This window comes from Grampus griseus, assembly GCF_964374135.1.
Source record: "Grampus griseus genome assembly, chromosome: 16".
Lineage (NCBI taxonomy): Eukaryota > Metazoa > Chordata > Mammalia > Artiodactyla > Delphinidae > Grampus > Grampus griseus.
In genome coordinates, this window is record NC_139010.1 from 6,196,958 (window position 1) to 6,223,606 (window position 26,649).

General features: G+C 46.2%; 1 protein-coding gene across 2 annotated transcripts in view; it reads right to left on the reverse strand.

Annotated features, from left to right (window-relative positions):
• Positions 1 to 26,649, reverse strand: part of SIPA1L2 (signal induced proliferation associated 1 like 2) — a 219,335-nt gene that overhangs the window by 97,612 nt on the left and 95,074 nt on the right. For both annotated transcript variants that reach the window (XM_082672925.1, XM_082672924.1), the window contains exon 2: positions 9,838 to 11,534. In XM_082672925.1, coding sequence (XP_082529051.1) covers positions 9,838 to 11,314 — 1,477 coding nt within the window. In that variant the 5' untranslated portion in view covers positions 11,315 to 11,534. The remainder of the gene's footprint in view (positions 1 to 9,837; positions 11,535 to 26,649) is intronic.

The window sequence follows — 26,649 nt, forward strand, 5'->3', positions numbered from 1 at the left end:
CCCCATCGCCCTGCATTGGTTAGTACTCACAGCAGAAGCTTTCCTTTAATGCTTCTTTGTTCTTTCAATAGTCAGTTGATCATTTAATTGTCAGCTCACTGCCTATCTGGGTTAAACCCAAGGCTGCAGGTGGCTGCTGTCTAAGCTCCTACCTATGATGTACCTTCTGTCACTTTCTCCTCCAAACAACTGTTAAATCACCTCCCCCATTCCAGGAGTTATAAAGATGTGAACAGGGAACGGTGAATACATAAATGGACGAATGAAAAAAACAACAGGACATGCTTTTGCAGATACTAACATTAAGAGTCATCAGAGAACCTCAAGGAATCTCAAACTCCCTGCTAATGTTTCATGGATTAAATTACCTAATTTGATGGGGAAAATGATGCATTTTTGCTATGTGAATTCTCCTTTGACCAAAATTTAACCAAAGCATTAGCTAAGCTTGAAAAATCTGAGGTATTACAGTGAAAATAACAATATTAAACATACCTTATGTAAATTAACTCATTCATCTCCCTACCTATGAGCAGGTATCCCCATTTTACAGATGGTAATACTGACGCTGAGAAGTGAATGATGTGCTCAAGGTCACAAGCCCCTGTGACAGAGTCAGGATGCAAACCTTGGCAGTCTGGCTTTAGAGCTCTCTCATGTAAAGCAACTCAAGGGTGATGAGGTTACCGTGAAGACTTAAATTATAAGAATCAACTCATGCACAGTAAAATGAACACAACTTAAAGATGAGACAACAAATCTGTCCTGAACATAAGGACGGTATCTTGGAAGATGCAATTTTAAGAAAACCTTGAATAAAAAGCGCAAGTCTGGGGACTTCCCTGTTGGCGCCGTGGTTAAGAATCTGCCTGCCAATGCAGGGGACATGGCTTTGAGCCCTGGTCCGGGAAGATCCGACATGCTGCGGATCAACTAAGCCCATGCACCACAACTACTGAGCCTGCGCTCTAGAGCCCACAAGCCACAACTACTGAGCCCACGTGCCACAACCACTGAAGTCCGTGCACCTAGAGCCCGTGCTCCACAACAAGAGAAGCCACCACAATGAGAAGCCCGCGCACGAGGAGTGGCCCCTGCTCACCGCAACTAGAGAAAGCCCGCGCACAGCAACGAAGACCCCACACAGCCAAAAACAAAAATAAATAAATGAATGAATAAATTTATTTAAAAAAAACTGCAAGTCTGGAGAAGTAAGGTAGCTATCAAAGACTTCCTTTGATAATGCATAATTTTTAGCGTCATTTTGCTACAAGAATGGGAAGGAGAAAGAAAACACTACGAGAGCAAAGAAAGGGTTCACTGCGTAAAAGCTGAGAGGCCCAGATCATTATTGAGCCGAGTAGTCGTCCAGCTTTCCTTTTATTTCCTAAGTGAGACAAAGAGCGAAATAAATTTTGGATCTGAACATATGCAAGGTAGGTGGGTTTTAGTAAGTTCTAGGTGCTCTGAGACCTTACCTTCCAGAGACCTTGACTTCCAGCTACACTGGACCAGTGTTACCAAATGCCAAGTTCGTGTGCTCAATGCACAGTGAGGCCAAACAGACCCAAACGTGGGAGCTTGGAGCAGAGAAAGGTTTATTGCAGGACCATGCGAGAAGACGAGTGGCTTGTGCCCCAAGAGCCCCGGAACTCCTTTAAGGGCTTCAGAGCAAAGCACTTTTAAAGGCAAGGTGAGGGAGGAGTGTGGTTAGTTGTTGCAAACTTCTTGGGGTCAGAATCCTTTGTTCTTGCAGCTGTCCACATAGGTCAGGTCACCATGTTCCCATAAACCTCCAACAAGACAAATGTTATTCTCTGTTCTGCAACTTTTTATCTCTATATGAATGCGAAAGTGCTATACCTTTAAAGTTCAGAGCCTCGAGAACGGGCTCTCCTGTATATTTCAGGCTATAGGCAACATTCTTAACTTGTAGCCAAAGCAATAAAATACAAAGGCTAAAGTCAAAGAAACAGATCTAATATGGAGGCAGATTTGTTCTTCCTTATTACACCAGTAGCAAAATGCAAGGAAGTTTCCCCAGTTACCTGCCGTTATGAGTCAAACTATACAGAAATATTAGAGTATTAATAACTCTTCCTAGAGAAATATGAGAGCATCAGTTCCTCCTCAGTAACTGACTGAGAACACATCTGAGGACAAAGGATGAATAGGATGAACTAGCACACAGTCCTAAAATGCTGCAGGGGATGGGAACTGTGACCTCCCAGCACAGCATACATGTTTCCCAGCCCCCACTACCCTCTGCCCCCTCAGCCACATGGAACCCATATGACTATAACCCACAGGCTGAACCCCCCTGTGCAGCTGGGTGATTCCTCCGTGCTAAGAGCCCCCCTGGACCTCCACAGGAGTTCTGTTTGTGGAGGTACTGGCCAGGCGCTATGGTTAAGAACTGAGTTGATTGTGTCCGCTAAAGGAAGAATTTGCATCCCAGAACAGTACAATTGTTAGGTGGTACTCAGTTCCCCCATGTGAATTTAATAGTGTCCAATTCGCTATTAATTTTCTGCAGTGACTGTATAAAATCAGAGGGGGAAAAAAAAAAAAGAAGCCACCAGGCATGAAATTCAAAGCAAATGCAGCCATGCATCGCTCAGCAATGGGGTTCATTTGATACGTAAAAGTACCCTCCTGCCCACAACCGCCGCATTAGTGAAACTTAAGTGAATGTGTTTGGAATGGAGTGGCAGACTTCACCAGACACCTTTCCCCCGGGGCCCACCCTGCCATATGGTTCTCTCTACTATTTTCTCTCTTCATCTTTTTAACCATTAAGATAAAGTCCTGCCCTTTAAATGCTGCACCGGCGGTGGGGACACTAGTTTCTTTTTCGAGAGAAGTCCCATACATTTATTGAAGAACTCCTGGGAGGACCAGGATATATACTATGTAACAGGCACTGTTCTAAGCCCTTTACAGGAGATATTTTTATATTTTTATTATGATCCCATTTTTAGATGATGAACTGAGGCACAAAGAAGTTCAAGAAGTTGTCCAAAACTGAGCTGGGATGTAAACCCAAGAGTCTGATTTCAGAACAGTCTATGCTCATTACATCAAGATACGCTGCCCTGCCTGCCAGTAACAGGCCTCCAACTACGATGAGAATGGACAGACACCGCTGCCCACTGGCAAAAAGACGATTCCCCAGCCACTAAAGAGTTGGTTGGTATCAAAAGGGGCAAGAGTTATTATACATATTCTAGAAGAATTCTTTGCTTTTATTTGTTAATTTAGCAGATGTATGTACGAATAATACGTTTCAGTTAAAATATTAAGGACAAAGATTACCACTGGAGAAAAGGATAAATTTACATAGAGCTGGGTAACAGTAGTTAAAAAAATTAGTGAACTTAAAGATTTTTACAGAAAAGAGGCCCTGGAGAGAATGCCTGGAGGTGCAGCATATCCAGCAGCCAGGGCTGGGCCAGACACAGGAAGGGCCTTCAAGGCTTAAGGGCTGGCATCTTGGGGTGTAATAAGGGAACAACAAATCTGACTCCATACTGGATGTTTCTTTTACTTTCACCTTTGTATTAATACTCTAATATCTCTGTATAGTTTGACTGATGTGGCAGTTAACTGGGAAAACTTGCTTGCATTTTGCTACTGGTGTAATAAGGAAGAACAAATCTGCCTCCATATTAGATCTGTTTCTTTGACTTTAGCCTTTGTATTTTATTGCTTTGGCTACAAGTTAAGAATGTTGCCTGCAGCCTGAAATATACAGGAGAGCCCGTTCTCAAGGGTCTGACCTTTAAGGGTCTAACACTTTTCTATTCATAGGGAGATAAAAAGTTACAGAACAGAGAATAACAATTGTCTTGCTGGAGATTTCCAGGGAACATGGTGACCTGACCTATGTGGAGAGCTGCAAGAACAAAGGATTCCGAGACCAAGAAGTCTGCAACAACCAGCCACAACCCTTCCCCCTTCAGGTATAAAAGACGCCTCAGTTCTAACTCAAGTTAAGATGGTTCTTTGGGACACCAGTCCACCTTCTTCTCAGTCTGCTGGCTTTCCAAATAAAGTGGCCATTCCTTGCCCCAACAAGTTGTTTCTTGATTTATTGGCTTGTCACGTGGTCAGCCGTCTGACCTTGGACTTGGTGATAGGGGCAGAAATAGACCTTGGAAAGGCCAGTCTTACACCCTACACTGTGGTACGGGTATGGCTTCTGTTGGACACCCAGTCTGCTCAGAAGCAGCTAAACACTCTTTTCTGAAAAATTCCAACCTTTTCAAAAAGAATTCCAATCTGCCCACACCTAAGAAGTCTTGTAAAGCTACGATGGGAAGGGGAAATCAAAGAAGTTCTCTGTCCTATTCATGGACACATGACGGAACTATAAACACTAGGGCCCCTAAGCACCAGGCAGTGGGGAGAGAAGAGGGCAAACTAAGACTCTCTTTCATACACACTACAGAGTCTGCCCCCTAAAACCAGTTCAGCTCTTTACAAAGGATTTCTACTAGATACATACTTCTTTTGTTGTACTTGTCATAGAAAATTCCAAGAAAAAAATGAGCTGGGCACAAAGGCCTCCTTCACAGAGTTCAGTGAAGATTTGGCAACCCCAGAGTGCCAAGGACATCCCAAACAGCCCCTCACAGCCACCTCACCTTAACCTGCAGATTTCAGGGGAAATTCAAAGAGAATGTCTCTGTGCATTTCAATACAGATAGCAAAAACAGTAAATTCTAGGACTTCCCCGGTGGCACAATGGTTAAGAATCTGCCTGCCAAGGCAGGGGACATGGGTTCGAGCCCCGGTCTGGGAAGATCCCACATGCCGTGGAGCAACTAAGCCCACGCGCCACAACTACTGAGCCTGCGCTCTAGAGCCCACGAGCCACAACTACTGAGCCCGTATACCACAACTACTGAAGCCCACGCGCCTAGAGCCCGTGCTCCCCAACAAGAGAAGCCACTGCAATGAGAAGCCCGCGCACCGCAACGAAGAGTAGCCCCTGCTCGCTGCAACTAGAGAAAGCCCGTGCACAGCAACAAGGACCCAATGCAACCAAAATAAATAAATTTAAAAAAAAACAACTAAAGCTAGCTGAAAGATTTTTCTTTGGAGTAAAGCAAATACAGTCATTAACTCTTCTGCCCAGATCACGGCTGGCAAATACCTGGCATCTCCCCATGTGCCCGCGGCGGACGATGATATTGCTAATGGCTCTTAGAGCACTGACGCAGCTGTGTACACAATGACAGAAGTACCAATGAAGGAAGCATGAGCGCCCAAAGCAAGCTCCACATACATCCATTTACCTGCATCAGGAAGAGTCTAGCAGGATAACGATGAAACTATTCATGGGAATTGTCTCTTTCTTATGGATTCGAGGGGTTTTCTTTCTCTTTCTTTTGCTTCCCTACCTTTCCTTATTTTCCCATAATGATTATATAGTATTTACACGCCATTTAAAAATCCTAAACCAAAAAAAAAAAAAAGATAAATATTGTCAATCTTAGTATTCCCTCCACTCTCCACGTCCACAGGAACATGCATCATGCTCCCAAAGGCTCAGACACAGTTCAGCCACTTTTCACTCCCCCCGAGTTATCAAAGAGGCGCAGCTTTATCCTTCTTTCTGGTTTGACCTCCGTTTACCCCAAAGTGACTTACTTCGTCTTCAGGAGCCATTCTTGTGTGCGTGACCTGAAGCAAGGCATCGGGCAGCTTCAGAACTCCTGAGCAACTCTCGGGTACACTATTGCCTAAAAAGTGCAAGACACACAGAAACCCACGGCATCCCTCCGCTGTCCGCGTGGCTCCGGCCCCAGTCACACTCGGGACAGTCAGTTGCTGGCCAGCGGCTCTAAGTGGCTGTAAGCCCCAGGAGGTCTGCTGTGCTGCAAGGGAAGCTAAAGGCAATTCAAACCAAGACCACAGGTGGAATCCCCATCTAGGGGGCCCTAGCTCCCAGGAGGGAACCGCAGTTTCACTAGAGTTCCACGAGGGACAGAGCGGCCTGGCACACAGCACCAGGGTCATCGCCAGCGAAAGGAAGGGACATTCGAGAGCATTCACTAAGCTTGCTACAATCCGGCTCTTTTAAAAAGCCGTTTCACTGAAAGCTACAGAGGGATTTATTTGCCCAGACAAGCAATGCTGCCCACAGGGCACCGTGGCAGGCCACTCCCCTCCATAAATCCCTTTGCAAAGTTATTCAAAGCCGTTCAAAGACTATGTGTCACAGGAATACACCTCAACATAAGGACAGCCTTTCACGTTAACTACCCAATAAAGAGTCAACCAGTGTGATGAACTGGGCGACTGGGATCGCCATGTATACATACACTGATGTGTATAAAACTGATGACTAATAAGAACCTGCTGTATAAAAAAATAAATAAAATGAAATTTTTAAAAAAAAGAGTCAACCACCTTATTAAAGCTGAAAAGTTTACCTATGACAATCGATGTAGGGCATCATCACTTGAAAGAAGGGAAAGAAAGAGAGAAAGAGATTCAGAGAGCTGGGTCTTTTAAACCTTTCCCAGCGATCGGGAGCCATGTCATTCTTTTGAAAATGAAGTTTCACACAGAACAATGAAGAATGGAGGAAAAGAAAAGGCATTCTGGAAAGTATCAAAAGATTCCTTGAAAGCCTGCTTCCAAGAGAAGAACTGAGTGAAGGGAAAAGAGAAAAAGGGAAAGAAAAAAATCTGCAAAAATGCTCTGTGACAGTCTGCGCAGGGCCTCTGTTTTTAAACACAATGCTGTCCCTGCAACTCGTGATGTGTTGGCAGATATGAACTCCAGCGGTTGAAGCTGGCGTGAAAAATGGGGGGGAAATCATTAATTTAATCATCACACTTTATCTGGCAGACACATGCTTTTGTGATCCTTGGGAAAGAGCTGGGCTCCAGTCCCACACGGAGGAGGCCTCGGCCACCTGGCCGCTGGGAATCCGGGCTGCTGCCTCTGCCTTTAGTCCTTAATGGCTCTACAGAGAGACCAGCAAAAGCAGCAGCAGCTTCCATTGTAGCCAATTGCAGTCTGAAGCCACACAGGCCCACGGGGGAAGAGCGGAATCGCTAAATATAGGAGGAAGCAGGCATAGTCCTGGGCTGCAGGGAGAGAGCGCAGAGTGGCGGGGCTGGGCTGGGTCTGATTCTATCTCCTCCTGCTCTGTCCTGGCCCCGAGTCCCATTAGCCACACAACAGTCACCGTGCCCAGCACAGAACTGCAGCACACAAGACAAAGGACCCCGGGGCCGGCTGTCCCGCACCTTCATCGTGCAGGCTTAGCGCAGGAGTCTAGAATTTGGCTGTCTGCCTCATTCACAGACCCAGAGTGCGCCCAGCACCCCGGAACTGTCAAACCACACGTCTACACCCACTTACAACTCACCACAGGGCATCTACTCTCAGGTTTTTCTTATTTATGTTTTATTGCACATTCAAAATCTACCAAGTTTGATGGTGTCATTTCTAAAGCCCTGGGAAATCCTCAGTAGCAGATCAGGAAAAGTGGAGGAAATAAACCACTCACAGACAACTCTTTACAATTATCAGGAAGTGACAGAGTTCAGGAGAAAAACTACGAAAACCAGTCAAGAGAATTAAGAGAATCTAGCAACCTAAAACTATCTCGTGGAACAGACCTTAAGGACATTAAATGGATCAGAGGGCAGCAGCCCTGCCTGGGCCCAGAAAACATCAGTCCTTTATTCCATATACACTGTGTAGACTTAACACACTAAGCTATGCAAAGGAGTACAACAAATGAGATGCTGGCACGAAGCATTTGCATAAATACACATGTATACAGATACACACACACATACAATTTTTACATTCTGGTATTTTACAGGGTGAATCGCAAACCACTTACAAAACTCAGCCAGGATGACTCATCGCGCCTAAGGATTTCGGGGCACAACAATCCCAACAGGCTATTTTATTGCTAGCATTGACAGCCATGGCTTCAGTCGATTAAAAAATCTCTTAAGCAGGAAGCCTATTTCTCCATGGTCTCCCTTTCCAAAAATAACTAAGTTCCACCTCGAGAGCATCCGTGAGCAGAGTTTATAATCCTCTGCCCCTGGATGAACAGTCCTGCGTTATTTCCGGCACAGATTAAATAGAAGACCCGAGATTCTGTGCGTTCACTGGCTGGAAGGCAGTAACATCACAATGGGTGATGCTGACTCCCACCAGCAGCCAGGGCTGAGACGGGAGCGTTGGGGACACAGCCAGGCACTCAAGATGTTGACAAAGTTATTTCAGTCCCATCATGTCGTCCGTAGAAGACCAGAAAGACAACTCAAGCTACGTGACCAGTCGCAATTCAAACGCCTGCTTATTTAGCTACGTCGCTTATCAACGTTCTATTCATTCCATTGATTAATATGATTTCATAATATTATGATTATGGATGACTGGTTAAATCTGGAATGATGCAAAAGGGGGGGGGATGATTAATTTAATAATTGCACTTGGTCCAGCTTGTAGTCCAGGGGAAAAAGCACTAAGAAGGCTCCAGGGACTGAAGTGGATGGAGTGACCTCCTGAGGTTAGAGCTACAGCCCGACCAACCCCAAAAAGAAACAGCTGGAGTCAAAGGTTGCAGGCAAGCATTCTGAAGACAGAAACCAATACTAAAATGAATTCTAAGTACAGTCAGCTGGAATTTATCCATAGCAGAAGGCACAGAAGGAGGAGAGGCCCCCCGAGACTGACTGGGCCACCTCTGCCTCCTTCGTGCTCTAAGAGGTGACACCTGGGAATGGAGGGGGGTGGCAGGTGAAACCGCAAACAGAAAACTAAGCCCCAAAGAGTATGCTGTCCTAGAAGGAAGGGGCCACGGAAGCAAGTCATACCCACTAAGAAGACAGGGCGAGAGTCCCTGGGTGTTCTGTTTGGCGTGTTACTGACGTGCGCGTGGTACACGTTTCTCTGTGGGCCTGTAAGACAGAGTGGCGTCTCATGTCCCTGGCATGACTAACGACACATTGAAAGGCTGAGGATTCAACTACATGACTTCTAAGGGATGCATCCTTCGAGGCTAAGCGTACAAATAAAATAAACATCATTTATTCTATGCGTACTTGAAGAATTTCTGAAATAACAATACCAAGGAAATATCTGTATCTGAACCTTTAAGCCTATGTGTAAAACTGCAAGAAGACTAAATCTGTCTATCCTACTAATTTATACATTCATACATTCTTTCCACAAAGATTCACTTAACACTTCCACTATGTACAACAAGGCAGAAGGAGCTGTGAAGACATACAATTAAAAAGATGAAGCAAAGGTGTAGGAGAAAAGTACAGAAAAAACGAGAGGGAAAAGAACTAGAACCAGAACTGTACCCAGTGTAAGATTATTCAGAGCAATGAAAGAGCAATGGAGTTCATCAGCGAAGACTTCCTAAAAGGGGTAAACCTAAGTGGAGTCCGACATCTGTGACACTCACACGTGGGCAGAGAGAAGGAAAGAGCAGACGTTTCCACATCAGGGACTAGGGATCAGCAAAGGCAGGGAACTGGGGATTTCTAAAGGAGGGATCTGGGACCTCCCTGGTGGTCCAGAGGCCAGGACTCCGCGCTTCCACCGCAGGGGGCACGGGTTCCATCCCTGGTTGGGGAACTAAGATCCTGCGTGCTGCACGGCGTGGCCCAAAAAATTAAAAAAATAAACAATAAATAAAGAAGGGATCAGTCCGGCAGCAGCGGAGGCTCTGGGACACAGAACAAGCTCCAACCCAGCGGACGACGGCCTCGGACAGGCTCCGACCCAAAGCCGCGTGCCACAAGGGGCCCCAGGGAGCGGCCCCGGACACACAGGGCCCCTTACCTTTGCCGCAGAAGAACCTGCGGTAGTAATAGGCCCCCAGGTCGATGTGCTCGATGACGTAGCGCCTGACCTTCTCCCTGTGGACTGGCTGGTTCTCCCTGGGCACCTCCAGGACCGAGACGCCCGCGTTGGTGCAGTGAGAGCTGAGGGAGGCCTCGAAGGAGCAGCCTTCCCCGGAACTGAAGGAGGACGAGTTGGCCCTGGACAGCGCAATCCTCCGGTCGCCCTCCCCGCCTGTCTCATTCCGAAAGTAGGGACAGCTGAGGACCAGGTCGTTGCTCTTCCCATCCCCGTCGTCCGTGTCCAGGTTCTCTTTGGAGTTGAGGTCCTCCTTGCTCCCCAGCGGGGAGTCACAGCTGCCCGTCGGGCCCATGGGCATCTGGGTCTGGGATGCTGCCGAGGCCCCGGTGGTGATGTTTTTCCTCTTCCCCACGTTCGCCCTCGTGGCCATGGCTTCGTTGATATTAAACAAGATGCTCTGGACGTCATAATGTGCAAAGCAGCGCTGGCAGTTCCAAGGGCGGACGCCCCTCTCCAGACGCCCGTCCTCCAGCTCAGAGGCGAACTTGAACGTCTCGTGCTCACTTTTCACGGTCCGCAGCTTGCGGAAGAGGGACGTCTCCATGGACTCCGACTTCAACCTCCGTTGGAAAGGCTTGTCCCTGTCTCTCCCCAGGAGGAGGGCACTGTCCATATAGTCTAATCCTGAGATGTGCACGAATTCGCCTCTAGAAATCTGTGCTGCGGCGTGAAGGCTGGGGGAGATTGCAGGGTCGCAGGGGAAAAACTCGGGGAACCCGAACTGGGCCATCACGCTGTGGTCGTAGTTCTCTAGCCGGTAGCCTCGGAGCATAGCAAAGAAGTTCTCCCCTGACAGGCCCTGCCGGTCGATGGAAGACGTGCTCCCGTACTCCCGGTGCAGGGCGGCCCCGGTATTGGGGTTCACTGCATTTTGGTCTAGGACGTCTTCCGCGTCGATGTCACTGATGGTAACATCACTGTTGCTCCTCTGTCTTATGGGGTGCAGTCCTCTTTGCGGAGAGTGAACGAAGATGTCTCCGACGGTAGACTTCGCCTCCACGAAGTCGAGGTCGAGCGGCTCCTCTTGCTGGCGGTCACTCTGGTTGTTCTGCCCGTTGTGCATAATGGACGTGACACTTTCGTAGCTGGGCTGTGACCGGCTTTCCCACAGGGCCTTGCAGGTCAGCTCCTTGGAGCAGTCCTTTTTAGGAGGCCACTCAGACACCCTTGCTCTGACACCCATCTTGGGCACGGCCGGGGTACCGTTAGCCGGACCACTGTTCTCATTGGAACTGGAAGCATTTAAGGAAGGGGTGGGTCCCATGTTGCCATTGATGGCTTTAAATTTTCGAGCAAAATAATCATCGGACTGCATGATTCTGGGAGGACCCCTGAACTTCGACGAGGCTCTGCCAACCTTTTGCTGCTCTTCCTGTGACTGCCTGGGGTCACTCATGTCCACCGATGACGCAGGAAGCTCCAAGTCTCGCCGGAAAGACTGATGTAAATCCAATGACACTGTTATTTACAAAGGCTTCTTCTATACTTGTATAGAAGCAAACATCCTCAGAGTACAGTTCCTCCAAAACCAACTTGCTTCTCAGTTGCTGTAATAATTTTGAACACCTCTGTCCTTTTCAAAAGCATCCCTTAAGACATCTGGCCAGTTCCTTTACCTGAATTAAAAAACAGAAAATAGCCATTAACAATCACTGTAGCTCCAGTTCAATACATTCCCCACGTGGTTTCTCATCTGCCCTTCTCTCCAATTCCCCGTAAACTGTCGTGAAGTTTCATGGTTCCCTGTTCACACTCTCCTTCTCTCCGGAACACTCTGCCTACTCACTGTACCTGGCTGCTTAAAATTTACACCACACAATCGAGCAGTCCCCTCCCACGCTCAGCCCACATCTGAGCAAGGACCGCTTCCTCTATGTTTCCATGGCATCTGCACCTACACCAATCACAGCACTTTCCCTGATACTCTTACTGCTGCTGTACTGATCTGTCTCCACCACCAGCTAACTGTAAGCTCCTCTAAGCCAGGAGCTATGCCCTTCATCTCAGTATCAACATTATCTATTGATGTAACCTGGCTTAAATCAGGTAATCAAGCAACATTTCAATTAGTTGTAAGAGTAACACAATGGTCATGGAATTGTTTGAGTATTCTTAAACTTTCTTTCAAACCAGTTAAACTCAAAATGTCCAGCAGCACCAAGGTCAATACAAGGCATTAACAATGAGTTTCCAGAATGCTCTCTTGCAAGCAAATAAGAACTCACAGAGATGCCATGACAGTGAGAAGGAGTCTTCAAGAATCTGGCGTCTGAACAAGTACAACTTTCTAGTTCATTACGCCACTAGCAAGTTGACAAACGTGCAGGGAAGCTTAGAGATTTAAGACACAATTTACCTTTGTGTCTGGCAGAAACTTGACTTCACCAACTCTCCTCTTTAATTACAAATAATTTTTCCATTTGTTCTATCTTTAATTAGACAGAAATATTTTCCAGGTATTACTATTTCCCGAACTCATGGCTGTCATAACTGAGGAAATAATGATGTTTTAGGGTGTGGCAAACAGAGAGGGAAGGTGCAGTCAGATGCTTCCGTGCACTCGGCAGGCCAGGATATGCCCAGAGTTCTCAGAGAGAGACCAGAGCTGACGGCATCTTATCTATTTCACTTAGAAGTATTGTATCGAAAAGAACCAGAGATGATTCTGAATCATAGTGATTTCCTCTAATAATTTAGGTTATCATCAAATCCTTTCCCGGAAACTGAAACAAAATGACGACCGAGATACGAAGGAAAACAACTTCTTGCCTAATAGCTCTCTGTTGAAATGGTATTGGATTCACTGTAGTAGGCTTCTGCATAACCTATACATGCTATTGAGTCTCCTGCTTACAGAACACTCAACACAATTTGAAAGGGTAAGAAAAGCTTCATGGTTGGTTCAGAGCTATGTGAGTTCTCAAGAGGCATTAACCTGATATGCATTTTCATTATCTAATACTGATCTGTATCCTTGTTACCGAAGAAAGAACCATGGCCTGCCAGGTACCCAGTTCCAACACTGAACTGTGACGTTTCTAGAAATATAATCAGGAACTAAGTGCTCACCACCCCAAGGAATTAGCAAAAGAACAACAAAATGTACCGAAGGAAACCACGAAAGAAGGAATGCAGAAAGATACAAGCTGGAATTGATGGAATGGCAGGGGGTAGGGGATAAAAGAAGAGACAAATCCAAAAGGTGGATTTTTTTTTTTTGAAGAATAAGAAAGCAGATACACTCCTTCCCAAACCTGAAAAAGGGAAAGAAAGAAAGAAAGGGAGAATAACATTACATAAGTTTGGAAAGGAGAAAGGAGAAATGACCACCCATGTAGGAGGTATTGAAATAAATATAAGTGTAAAAGAATTACACCACAAGCAACTCTACAGCAACAAACTTAGCAACACAGAAGCAACTAAGATGTCCCGGCAAAACACAAACTCCCCAAACCCATCCAAGGATGGAAAATTTAAACAGAGTGATTAGCACCAGAGAGAGTAGAAATATAACAATCCCTAACTAAATACATGACCGATGTATGCACAAAATGCAGAGAGCTACCTTAACCACGGCTTTGAAACCCCTTCATCCTCTCATTTATGAGACCAAACGCTATTGAAAAATGTAGTTTGTACCTTGCTTTCCTTCCTTTTCCCTGTCGTGGCACACACTGAAATACCAACGTTCCCACAGCACATGGCAGTCAAAGCAGGAAGGTGCTCAAGGCTCGGGGCACAGGTGAGACTCTGGTCCCCCTCCCCGACTCCACCACCAGCAAACCAGCACCCCCGCTTACCAGCAGCCCGCTCACACACCCCAGAAGGATGCTCTGAGTTCAAGCCACCTGCCAGCAATGTGTAAAACACAGAAACCTGAAAACTAGGATTAACGTGGACAACACAGACACTGAATAACTTGTTCTGGAAAAACTAACCACAAAGTTATCAGAGGTCACTGGGCTTGGACTCATATCTGAAAACCGGTCTTCCAAGCTTTCACAGCCGTTTACATTTACAATAGCATCATTGTTTGCAACAGACAGCATTAAAACTACAAAATCTTTATTCCATAGATCTATTATAGAAATGGAAGGGCTTCCCTGGTGGCGCAGTGGTTAAGAATCCGCCTGCCAATGCAGGAGACACAGGTTCAAGGCCTGGTCCGGGAAGATCCCACGTGCCACGGAGCAACTAAGCCTGTGCGCCACAACTACTGACCCTGCACTCTAGAGCCCGTGAGCCACAGCTACTGAGCCCACATGCCACAGCTACTGAAGCCCATGTGCCTAGAGCCCGTGCTCTACAACAAGAGAAGCCACTGCAATGAGAAGCCCACGTGCTGCAACTAGAGAAAAGCCTGTGCACAGCAACGAAGACCCAATGCAGCCATAAATAAATAAATAAATTTATTTAAAAAAAAAAAGAAACGGAAGACACCGACAACTGTCAAAAAGTAAGGATTATTACTTTAAAACATGAATGAATAATAGCAACAAATAAAAATAGATGAACTAGTGTTGAATTTTACTACTAGGCTTGCCAAAAACCACAAAAACTGTAGCAAACTCAGAGCACACAGACCCTTTGCCAAAGAAATCTTCTGAAAATATTCCTTCAGTTATGATTTTTTAATTTTGTGCATGCGATAAGAACATTAGCTGTATCAGACGGCCACTGGTTTTTCCTGTCTCAGATGTATTCCTCTTTCATGTGGTAATGGGTACCATACCTCTAACTAAAACCATTTTAGTTATGTGGGGCTAACTCCACCCGTAACATGTGACCCAGGTTTGACCAATGAAAGTGCTGCATCTTCAGGCCACAGTGACTGGTCCAGGGATGAGCCCAGGGGCCAAGGCAGGAGGGGTACCCCAACACTGGTGCTCTGACCCTTGGCAATGCCCAAGCGGCAGAGGGCTCACCTTGCCAATGTGACTGAGAATGGAAACAGCAGCACGAAGCTGGGCCAAGCGAAAGAAATGACGACTCCTAAGGATGCGGCTCCGGAACCAGTTCCAGAATTTTCCAGCTGCTTGAGCCAACTGATCACCTTTTTTGGTTTATTCAGTTTGACTTAGATTTCTGTGTTTTCCAGACTAATTTTAAATGTCCTAAGAGACCCAGCTTCTATTCAGTGAAAGATCAAAGACAGGAAATTTGACGAACACAGCTACTGTGCACGGTGTTGCCCAGATTGCCTGGTCAATGAATGAATGGACGGAAAGCCACAGTTCTGGCACCAGCGTCCAAATCAAAACCAGAGCCTTCTGGGCAAGATCCCTGCTCTAATTCCATAATTATATATCTTTTAACACCTTTTATGTGTGCCACTAACAATTCAAAGTGTTCAAAGCCAAAAAATTCTTGACACAGTAGCTGATTAATAAACAATCTACAGTTGCAATAGAACTCCTGCAAATCCCTTCCGGCCACCTTTTACTCCTAGACACATTTTCTAGCTTGTTGTAGCTCCTCAAATAAATCTCTAACAACAGAATGATAGAGGGCACCTTCCTTTTAAAGATATTACTAAAATACTTATATATTTGAACACTGTCATAAAAATAAAACACCTCAAAACAATTATAGCATTTGTTTTTTCAGGAAGATAAATTAGAAATAATAACATCATCCAATTTAAAAAGTATTACGGTTCATGGGGAAGAACTGAAATCAATGTCTTTGAAAAGCAGATGTCAAGAGGGGTGGGATAGGGAGGGTGGGAGGGAGGGAGACGTAAGAGGGAAGAGATACGGGAACATATGTACATGTATAACTGATTCACTTTGTTATAGAGCAGAAACTAACACACCATTGTAAAGCAATTATACTCCAATAAAGACGTAAAAACAACAACAGAAAAAGAAGGAATGGTACAGGCTCTGAACAGAGAGAAATGCAGAAAGGAAACAATGGAGGGAATGAAAATCTAAAGCATGAGCTGGAATGACCTCTGGAACAATCCAGAACCTAGAGGTCAGACTGTGGATGAGAGAGAGACAGAGACAGGCACATACATGCGCGAGGGCACACGTGCGCGCACACACACGCACGCGCGCACACGAGACACTCTACACCAGTAATTAATCCTGTTTGCCCTGTAGGGCCACAGATGAAAAGTGGGAGCAAATATGCCTGCATACAGGCATCTGGAACATAAGATCCCTTTGTATCTCTCATTATCTTTAGTTTTTCCCCAAGTTCTAACGTTCTGCCTGTTTCCATGAAGCATTCAGTTGAGAAATTTCTAAAAGACCGGGATTTGCACTCTTAGTAGCATGTACATGCATGCAATGAAGCTGTAATCTGGGAAGCATCTGCAAATATTGTCCCTGTCCCCCAAATTATTCTTTATACTCATCAGGTATATATACATCTTCTATGTTCAAATCCACCATGAACGTCAAGAGCAGGCAGGGAGCCGTGCAGCTGACTGATGTCCATGGGTCCCAAAATGATGGAGGGGACAGGAAAAGGATGACATTTCAGAGAAGCATCTCGAAAGAGCAGCCTGCAGAAATTAGGGGGCTGTGACTGGCCCCCAAACAAAGCACAGAACACACAGTTAAGGGTGGGCACCCCGACAGAACAGGGAAAATGCAATCTGCAAAGCACAGAACGCGTTTTACCCGAAGTCTCGAAGGGGTTTGGTGAGTCTGTGACACGACCGAGAAATAAGGGCCAATTATCCAGGTTGGTCCCGTCCTTGTCATCTCCTGCCCCGCTCCCCGCAGCAGCCACTGAAAGACCTTCCTGCCCCGGCATCTCAGCAGGGACCGCAGCTGCTTACTTCTCGGAGGACACAGAAGCCAACCCATTTCTTTCAGCTCTTATCATCACCTAACGAAGGCACCCTCTTCTGACCCTGTCCTTCCATGTTACCCTTTGCTGACAACCTTTTGAGACTTGCCATCTTTCCCAAGATAAAAACCCGCATTATGGCTCACCAGCCTCTTCCCAACCACCCTGGCTCCGTCGGAAGCATCTGCTCTCCTCCCTCCACGCTGGGGCCCAGCCGTCCTCAGCGTCTTCAGGCTGCGCCCTCTCCAGGCCTCCGTCTGAGCTGCTTCCTGTAAACGCAGCATTACCTGCCAACCCTTCATCGTCATCCTGTTCATCCCACCCACCCACCCCCCGCCCCGGGTGCCCCTCCACCTGCTCCGTGGCGTCCTCTAGTTCCTCGTGGAAACACCCCGTCCACACCTTACCACGTGTGCCTGTTTCTCTCTCTCCAGCTCTCTGCAAGGCCCCAGGGCTGTGACTGTTTTGTTCCCCACTTGATCTGCAGTGCCTCGCACGGTTTCCAGTACATGGTTGATGGTCCATAAATGTTATTAAATGAATTAACAGATTACTAAACAAATATGGCAGGCAGTAATCCTTCATAACATAAAACGTTTACTATCGAAATGGCAAGCTCTTGTAGTTACAGAATCTACTACAAATCAGAAGTTTAATCATTTTGCAAAAACATGAGTATTATGGAAATAGGGCCAGTTGTTAACGCTTTGCAGGACACTCATACCCAAATCCTCACGACAACAGGCTACCTTGAACCTACATTCAGCAACTGCTCCACTCTGAGAGAGAGCTTCCCACCCCCACTTCTGTACCAGCCAAATGCAGTGATGGCAGACAGGTCTTCCAACTGTACAGAAAGAAAGAATGCCGTACGTCTCCTTCTAACCGTCTCAGCAGCGTCTCAGGCTAAAGGCCCGTCCCCAAACATGAAGCGCATGAGGAAGCCTGCGTGACCGATCCTGTCCCCTCCTGAGTCGGGCAGGGCAGCCGATGGGGTGCAGAGCTCCATTTTGCTGTAGGTGGCCGGTGGCAGCGTCCTGGAGATCTGGAAGTATGCCCGCGAGTGGGACCACTCCAAAACAGGATGGCAAGAGGAAACCGTGCAATCAGAGGTCCTGGTCGAAAGGGTACCTGGGCCTCACGTCCCAGTTAGAGAGGAAGGTGTATGAAGCCAAGAGCCCCGCACGTCACGTTTTTAATGCACAGCTGTGAGTCTGCTCCTGACTTTCCTCTGATTTTACACCATTTCGTCATTCCAACAGATTGCAAAACGCTGGTTAGGATAGCTTTCAACAGGCCAATGCAGAGCTCTCAAACGGAAATGCCATGCATTTTCCCATGAAAAGCGAAAGTGCTATTTCATGAAATATTAAGAAAGCATTAAAATAAAGCGGACCTAAGGGCTTCCCTGGTGGCGCAGTGGTTGAGAGTCCGCCTGCCGATGCAGGGGACACGGGTTCGTGCCCCGGTCCGGGAAGATCCCACATGCAGCGGAGCGGCTGGGCCCGTGAGCCATGGCCGCTGAGCCTGCGCGTCCGGAGTCTGCGCGTCCGGCCCGCGTACCGCAAAAAAAAAAAAAAATAAATAAAGCGGACCCTCATACTTGCAATTATGGGGGTCACCATTCCACCCGCTCCTTCCTGCCTTAATTCTATCTCAGAGTATCTTCAATGCACTACTTTCTTAACTTCATGGATAAATGATTCACACTGCTACCTTGGTGTGGCTACAAAAAACTTAATCAAAGAAAATGAAGAGTCACTGAATTTCTTCCTGAGGATTTTATAAAGAGAACAGAACGATAACCTGCAGAGAGGGCCTCAGTAGCATGAATAGGTCCTCTCCAGGTAACTCCCCAAACCTGAACACTGACCATCTGCTGGGACAGAAGACACAGGGTTCATCTTAGAATCATCACCAATTAAAAGGGATCTCCAACCTGTTTTTCCAGACAGTGTTCTCCCTTTCTTTCAGTTCATCTGTAATGTCAAGGACATCCCCCTCTAATAGTTTCCAAGTATTCTTACATTTCATCAAATTCTACGGCTCTCACTCCCCAGGGGGTAAAAAAAAAATCAAAAATTGTCACCAGCACTCGGTGGGCACTTTAAAATCTACATGTGGACCTGTGTGATCTCACGGGTGGCAGGGCAGCCTTGAGAGAGGACGGGCTAGAAGAGGCAGTGAAAGACCCCTCAGAGAAATTCAAGAATTGCAGAGCTGGAAGGACTGATCTGTTCTCATGCTAATGGTCTTGGTAATAATTTTTCAAGGACAGAACAGAAACGGGGAAAATGTGATATTTCAGCATAATTGTGTTTAAATAGAATGTTGTTCCAAGTTTTCCATAAGACATCAGTGAGCCTTCAAGAGCAATGTTATAGTTATAGTTGAGACACTTACCAGGACTGCAGCTGTAGCAAAAGGCTTGAAAACCACAAAATGCACAAATTATGAGCCTCATTCAAGGGAAAAAATGGTTAAAGTTATATGACAGATGTATAATAAAAGTATAACTACCACAAAAACATTTATTTTTCATACGCATATTCCATCAGCTCAAATACTAACATGCATAACTGAGCAGGGAATAAAAAGAGGAACAAACGTTCCCCAGGTTCATCCTCTCTGTGGCCGGGAAGGCGACAGAGCTGAGGTGTGCTCAACGCACAAGGTCTCATCGCCTGAACTGCATTTCCCATAACATCACTAAGTTCAGGTCCATTCAGCCAGGTATTCAATGAAGTTATGACTAAAGACCTATAAAGCAATCCAGTAGCTCAGTTTCTTACCATAGTAGACCATGAACATCAAGGATAGAAACAATTTGACAAATGGGCTATTATTCAATAATAATGGTCATGAATGGATATAGATGGTCCACAATAATCATACTTTGCTAAGTTTTTGGTAGATCTGAACATGAAAATTTGTTCTTAGCCATTTATCTTGAATTAAACATTGGGATGGGGCTTCCCTGGTGGCGCAGTGGTTGGGAGTCCGCCTGCCAAAGCAGGGGACACGGGTTCGTGCCCCGGTCCGGGAAGATCCCACATGCCGCGGAGCGGCTGGGCCCGTGAGCCATGGCCTCTGAGCCTGCGCGTCTGGAGCCTGTGCTCCGCAGCGGGAGAGGCCGCAGCAGTGAGAGGCCCGCGCACTGCAAAAAAAACCCAAAAAAAACCCCAAAAAAACATTAGGATGGTACCAAAGATAAATGTTTGGAGCATGAGAATATTAAAAAAAAAGAGAAAAATTCGTCTCCTTGAGGTTTTATAACATAGAGGTAATGTATGACTTGTGAAGAATAATTCTTTTTGCAGGGAGTGGAATGTTCACGCTGGTGTTAGACCATTTTTCAAAGCACTCCATGTTGCTCTTTGGAAGAATTTCTCAAGTGATGTCCCCAGAAAACCTGATGCCCTTGGTGTAGTTAAGGACTTTTTCATCCAAGTAAAGCAGAGACCCCAGTAAAAAGTGTCTAAAGGAGTCAGTCTCCACTGGAACCCTGTATTATGACTCTACATTATCCTGAATCATAATCCGTGCTGAAAAAAGGGCCAAAGCAAAGGTTTGTTAGATGGAGCCCTCGTGTGACTTTCTAAGTGAAGCGCCTATATGCTTCGCCAGAGCAGGATCCTGGTGACCCCTATTCACTGGTGTCCCCCCGGCCCCTAGAGTCGGGCGGGCCACTTCGTTGGCACTCAGCGTTAGCTTACATCCATCCGTCTAAACTGAAATAGCTGCAAACCAAACTACCCCAAAGCACTGGCTCAACATACTATCGCTACACACGCAGAACACGATGGTTCCTGATGCTCTCTTTTTGGTTTCTTTGCAGGCTCCTCCTCTGCTCTTTAAGTGCTGGTGCTCCTTGGGGCTTATTCTAGGCTGCCTTCGCTTTTAATTCCACCTACCTCCTTGTGCAGTTCTAGCAGGGTCACGTGAATGTCCACGCCGACGACTCTGAGATCTACCCAGAGCCCAAAGGTGTCTCCCATGCCACACAGCCACGCTGCGCTATGACAGTGCACGCCCTCCAGCCCAGGCCCTGAGCACCTGCTCTCCCACTGCCCAGCTCAGGAGCGGCGTTCCCATCTCCCTGCCGCCCAAGCCCAGCACCCGGGGCCCATCCCGCCCTCCCCTGACAGACAGTCCACGCGCAATCTGAGACCAGTCCACTTGACTTTCTGAATGTTCTCAGATCCATGCAGACCTTGCTGTCTCGACTGCCGTGAACACTGTCTATTTCGCCTAGATTACCCCCAGACCCTTCACTACTTCCCCATGTCCCCAGAATAGAGCCTGAGTGCTTTACGCGGCACAGGTCACTCAGGGTTTGGTCCATGAGTAGCTGTCCAGCCCCTTGTCCTGCGGCCCAGACCCCACCCCATGCCCGCACGTGCTGCCCTTCGTTCTCCTTTGCTCAAGGGGGTCTGCACAGGCTGCTCCCCTGCCCCAGGGAAGACTTCTTCCCTCCACTTTGCTAACAGGTGTTATTAGTGCAACCTCAGCTCACAGATTGGGTTGTCCGGAAGCCTTCTCAAATCTTGCCTCTGGTTCTACGTTATCCTAATGCAGGCTTCCCCTACCATCCTGCCCCTTTTTTCTCACCATATGTTAAACACCACACTATTTTAGCCCAGCCCGTTTACATGGCGCTAACCTCCTCTACACTCCTCTAGTTCCGGGCAGGCTTTGCTCGCAGCACTCAGCAAGCCTCCGGGCTCTGACCATGCTTGCTGAGACCACAGCAAAGTGACTCATCCTCTCTGACCTACCTGTAAAATGGGCATAATCCTACCGATGTCAAAGGATTATTCTAAAGATTCGACAAGATCCAGATGCCAAGTGCTTATCTCCATGTTTCCTACAGCCAAAGTTCAAAAACAATTAGCTGGAAAAATTGATTTATATATGAACGAATATTGATTGATAAACTGACTTCCAACTGGGAACTAAAATGAGTAAGACACATACTAGACCCAAGGAGCACAGTCATGTTTACAAAACCTAAGATGGTAACTGCTAATGGATTTCTGTACAAAGACTAACAGGAACACACAGCTGATTGAACTTTGTAACCGAACTGCAATAGCTAAGCTGATTCGCCAAGAGGCAAACAGAAGCTTTCAGAAGGTGAGGGCAAGTCCCCAGTCTCCAGTCAGGTGCTACCAGCTTCCCAGCTACAACTTCTAATTAGAGTTATTTTAGGGACTGCACTGTATTGTAACGAGATGATCTGGGAGTTTGAAATTTCAGTGTGTCCACAAAAAACAGGAACCCATTTCTGGTAGTAAGCTACTCTCAGCTACCTTCCACATGTGTGTGTGTCAAAGAGGATAAACAAAGAGCCATTTTCTGAGATGGAATATTTTGATCGTGGAATTTTTCCAGGGAGACAGAAGAACAGTTGTGGGTATTGACAGTTTCCCGTTAAATCTTTTAAATCAGAAAAAGATAAAAAGAGATAGCCCTGCACCTCCTTCCCTCAGGAGGTTATTAGTTATGGCATTTTTTCAGCCATGTGGCCACTGACTTACAGATGACACAGTAGGAAATCAGACGTTCCAATTAATAATTTAAGTGGAGGCATTTGTGTCTTAGGAAAACACAGCAAAAGAAAAAAAGAACTTCTATATGGTGCCAAGTGATTTAGACTGTACCTCTGTTATTTGCGTTTAAATATCATAGAAGATAATCTGTTTTATTCTTTCAATGAAGGTTGAGTGACACTAGGTGACCAAGAAGGGAACCTGAGCATTTTATAATAAAAACCTGGGAGGCTGGAGCCTTAACAAATACTTTTAGGGGTCCTTCCTGTTGTTTACCTCAAAGAGAAGCAATTCTCTCACTTTCTTCTCACCCCTGGTATCTTCCAGTGAATCCACAGCGAAAACTCTTGCAGAGTGAAGGATCTGTCTCACCTCGCTCTACAAAACTAAAATCGATCAATACTATCGAAAACTGAACTAAACGGACAAAGCAGCTACCTTCAACGTGTTCTGCGTTAAAACCCAACGAGTGGACCGGAGAGCCGTCAATCTGAAGATGCTTCCCTTCCACTGAGCATGAAGGGCACGAAAAGAAAACCCTGCCAATCTACACAACAGTCTAGTATTTGATTTTTTTAAAATAGTAATTTCAGCAGCAAACACACAGCAAACCGCATTCACTAATCGCACACTGTCCAAGCCATCTCTGCGCTGTTCTCATGTTTATTTGAATTACAGGATACTGAGTTTTGCTGAACAGCATTATGAGGTTTATTATGTGATACAAAAACCCTTTGGTGGGCTTCCCTGGTGGCGCAGTGGTTGCGAGTCCGCCTGCCGATGCAGGGGACACGGGTTCGTGCCCCGGTCCGGGAAGATCCCACATGCCGCGGAGCGGCTGGGCCCGTGAGCCATGGCCGCTGAGCCTGCGCGTCCGGAGCCTGTGCTCCGCAACGGGAGAGGCCGCAACAGTGAGAGGCCCGCGTACGGCAAAAAAAAAAAAAAAAAAATCTATAGACACAGAAATATTGCAAAGAAACACCCCCATATTATGATACTAAGTATCTATTACAGGAAGGCTAATACTTAGTTTTTGCTTTCTTCCTTGTATTTTTCTCTAAAGTTCCAAATTACTAACTATATATGAACATGTAAATCCGCACATACATATATAAATAGTTTAAATTCGATAAATAGAAAAATTTAAAAACTAATCCTCCGTAAAAGCAATGCGTGTTTCCCTTAGAGAGCATATTACCCTTATTACATAAAATGAGACGACCGTCAACTTCCTCTCCTTCAAGTCCCACGGTAAGATATTTAAACACGGAAACAGAGACTAGTGTTAGATGAGCCACACCTATTGCTGCTCACCTTAAAGAGTATACGGTTTTTTATAGCAAGTATTCACAAAGCTGGTGCCCTCCACTCCCATGCACTGGAAATGACACTGGTTAGAATAATAATGTCTTACATTTGCATCTATTTTCCTGTGACCCTGGGTGCATCACAAGGCAGCAGTGTGGAAGACAGCATAAAGGGCTCAAGATTAAGAGATCGGTGTCTACCTCTGAGGACATGATTAACTGTGGGCTCTTCAGCCATCCAGGCATCCACTATGACTCAGTGTCGCGTGTACGATGGGGATCCAGTCTGCTGGCACACCTCAGACAGGTGCCGGGGGGCCAAGTTGAGAGCTGACATAAGATGCTGAACCAGACAAATGCACAACATGAATGTTACCACCTTGCGGGAAGGAACCAGGAGGACAGCCCATGCTGCTCGCTCGATTCTACTGCAGGGCAGCCTCTCGGGGCTGACAAAGGCAGAGGGAGGGCCAGCTTCAGGAAGGCGGCCCACCTACTGGGGACTGTCCCCGACAGGAAACAATCTGGCTTTCAGAAGTCCGGGCCACGATAAACCCAGGACCTAGAGGGTGAGGAAAAACACTGCACGTACTCAATATAAAAGCTACCATGGTGTCCAGTCCGAATTCTCCATCCCTATCTGGCAATAAACCTGTCCTAAGAGAAAACTGGAACCCTGCGGCACAGACACTGATGTCAGCAAAACAGAGAAGGGGAGGGACACAGTGGGGGACACAGTTCACGCCCCTCACCACCTGATTTTACCCCGAAGTGTCCTAGTGTCGTTGTCTTGCGTTCAGGAAGCGCGCTCAATACTCTAGAAAATAAAGTTTCCTGCAAACTCAGAGTCAGGGGTGATGTCAGAACGACTCCTTCAGGAAGTTTTCCCCATAATGTACCTCTTCAATAAGGCACTGGCTTCCAGGGCAACACATTCCATTTCACTAGTCACAGAGAATGAATTCCAGTGCACTCAGGGGGAAACACTTCCTCAACACACTTTATTTGGAATTTTTAAAGTATGAATTGAATGCCAGTTATATAAACCACTGTCGATTAAGGATGCATACTAATTAATTTGGGCTGAGTATTTCTTTAATAAAGTTCCTAACACCAAAGATCTTTACCTGAAGAAGAAAAATAAAAGAATGACCACCTAACACATACACACTACTACATATAAAATACATAAATAATAAGAGCCTACGGTATAGCACAGGGAACTCTACTCAATATTCTGTAATGGTCTATGGAATCAAAAGAAAAGAGTGGACATATGTATACGTATAACTGATTCACTTTGCAGTACAGGAGAAACTAACACAGCATTGTACATCAACTATAGTCCAAGAAAAATTAATTTAAATAAATAAATAAAATTAAAAAAAAAGAATGACCACCTAATAATATGATATATAACCGTTTATTAAAATAAAAAGAACTCTAAGAACCCTATTTCCTTATAAAAACGATGGTCATGGAAATCACTGCTTTCTCTGAATTTCTAGGGTAATGAGTAAGAGAGAGATGCAGATGCTGCAATTCTGATGACTACTTGTCCCGAGACATAAACAGAGCGCTAGCCAAGGAAGACTGAGCTCATGTCGGCAAGTAAGGAAATCATCTGTGTCAGAGACTCCCTAAGCATCATGGGTAGACCGAGAGAGCTTGTTTGACTAATCAGTATCCTTTATCATAAAATGTCAATGTTAATGCATTACATTTATTTGGGGATTTACCATTTCCAAAACCGTCTTCTGTTCACTTGATCCTAGGAAGACCTCTGAAGAGACAAAAGAGAGAGACTGCTCTCCCATTTCACAGGTCAGGAAGGAACTCTTAGGGCAGCTAAGTCAGTAATTTGCTACAATCAAATGCAGCAGAGGAATCAATCAAAAGGATCAGAATGGGAATCCAGGTGGCTTCATGCTTTCCACCATTGCTGGTAGCGTCTCAAAGTTACACATGGCCTTTAAAACTGAGGACTAAAAACACAACGAAATGACTACTCTGGCCAAAAGAAGCCAACCTAAGGCAAATCCGCCAACTTCAGATAAAATAAAAGTGCCTATCTCCACTGCTCTGAGGCCTAAGGAAAGGTACAGTATTGGGGGGGGGGGGGGGGCGGGGACACAGGGGATGGGCCCTGAGGGAGACGGCAGCTTCCCCAGCCCATATGTACCACAGAGACCTGTGCATGGGCCCAGCTCATAAGCCAGTGGTCCCAGTTGGTTCCTGCCAGTTCAGTGTTTGTTGGGCAGGGCAGATTCGACATCATCCCTACCCACAGAATAACACCGCCAAGACTTCCACGACACCACTAACAGCAGCATTTTTACTGGTCCTTTTGGTTTTGCTTCAAAGAAACATCCTCTCTTCCTTCATACTAAAGACCACTGTCTAGTGTTTTCACTATTAATTACCCACTCAGACTCAACAATCACAACGGAAAAACTATTCTGACACCAGCGCTTCATAAACCGTGAAGCCAACTGATTTGCTTAAGGTCACATGACTAGTTACGAGCAAAATGGATTTCCAACTGGGGTGCCCGAACACTCATTGCTAGCAACTGTTTGTTTTCCTTTTTTATATGACTGTGATATTAATGGAAATCATCCATTTCGATTCACGCATCTCATGACGGCTGAGAAGATCTGCACAACGTCCCCGGACCCTCCCGCCTCTATGCTTTTGCTTATCAGATTCCCCTTGCTGGGCTTCCCTGGTGACGCAGTGGTTGAGAGTCTGCCTGCCGATGCAGGGGACACGGGTTCGTGCCTTGATCTGGGAAGATCCCACATGCCGCGGAGCGGCTGGGCCCGTGAGCCATGGCCGCTGAGCCTGCGCATCCGGAGCCTGTTGCTCCGCAACGGGAGAGGCCACAACGGTGAGAGGCCCGCGTACAGGAAAAAAAAAAAAAAAAAAAAAAAAAATTCCCCTTGCTTGCAAAGTCTTTCTCCTTCCATCAGAAGTGAACAAAATCTAGTGCATTCAAAGCTATCACGACTCTCTCCCCCTGCAATTCACTCTTATTTACCCTGAAACTTTACCTTGACAGGACTCTC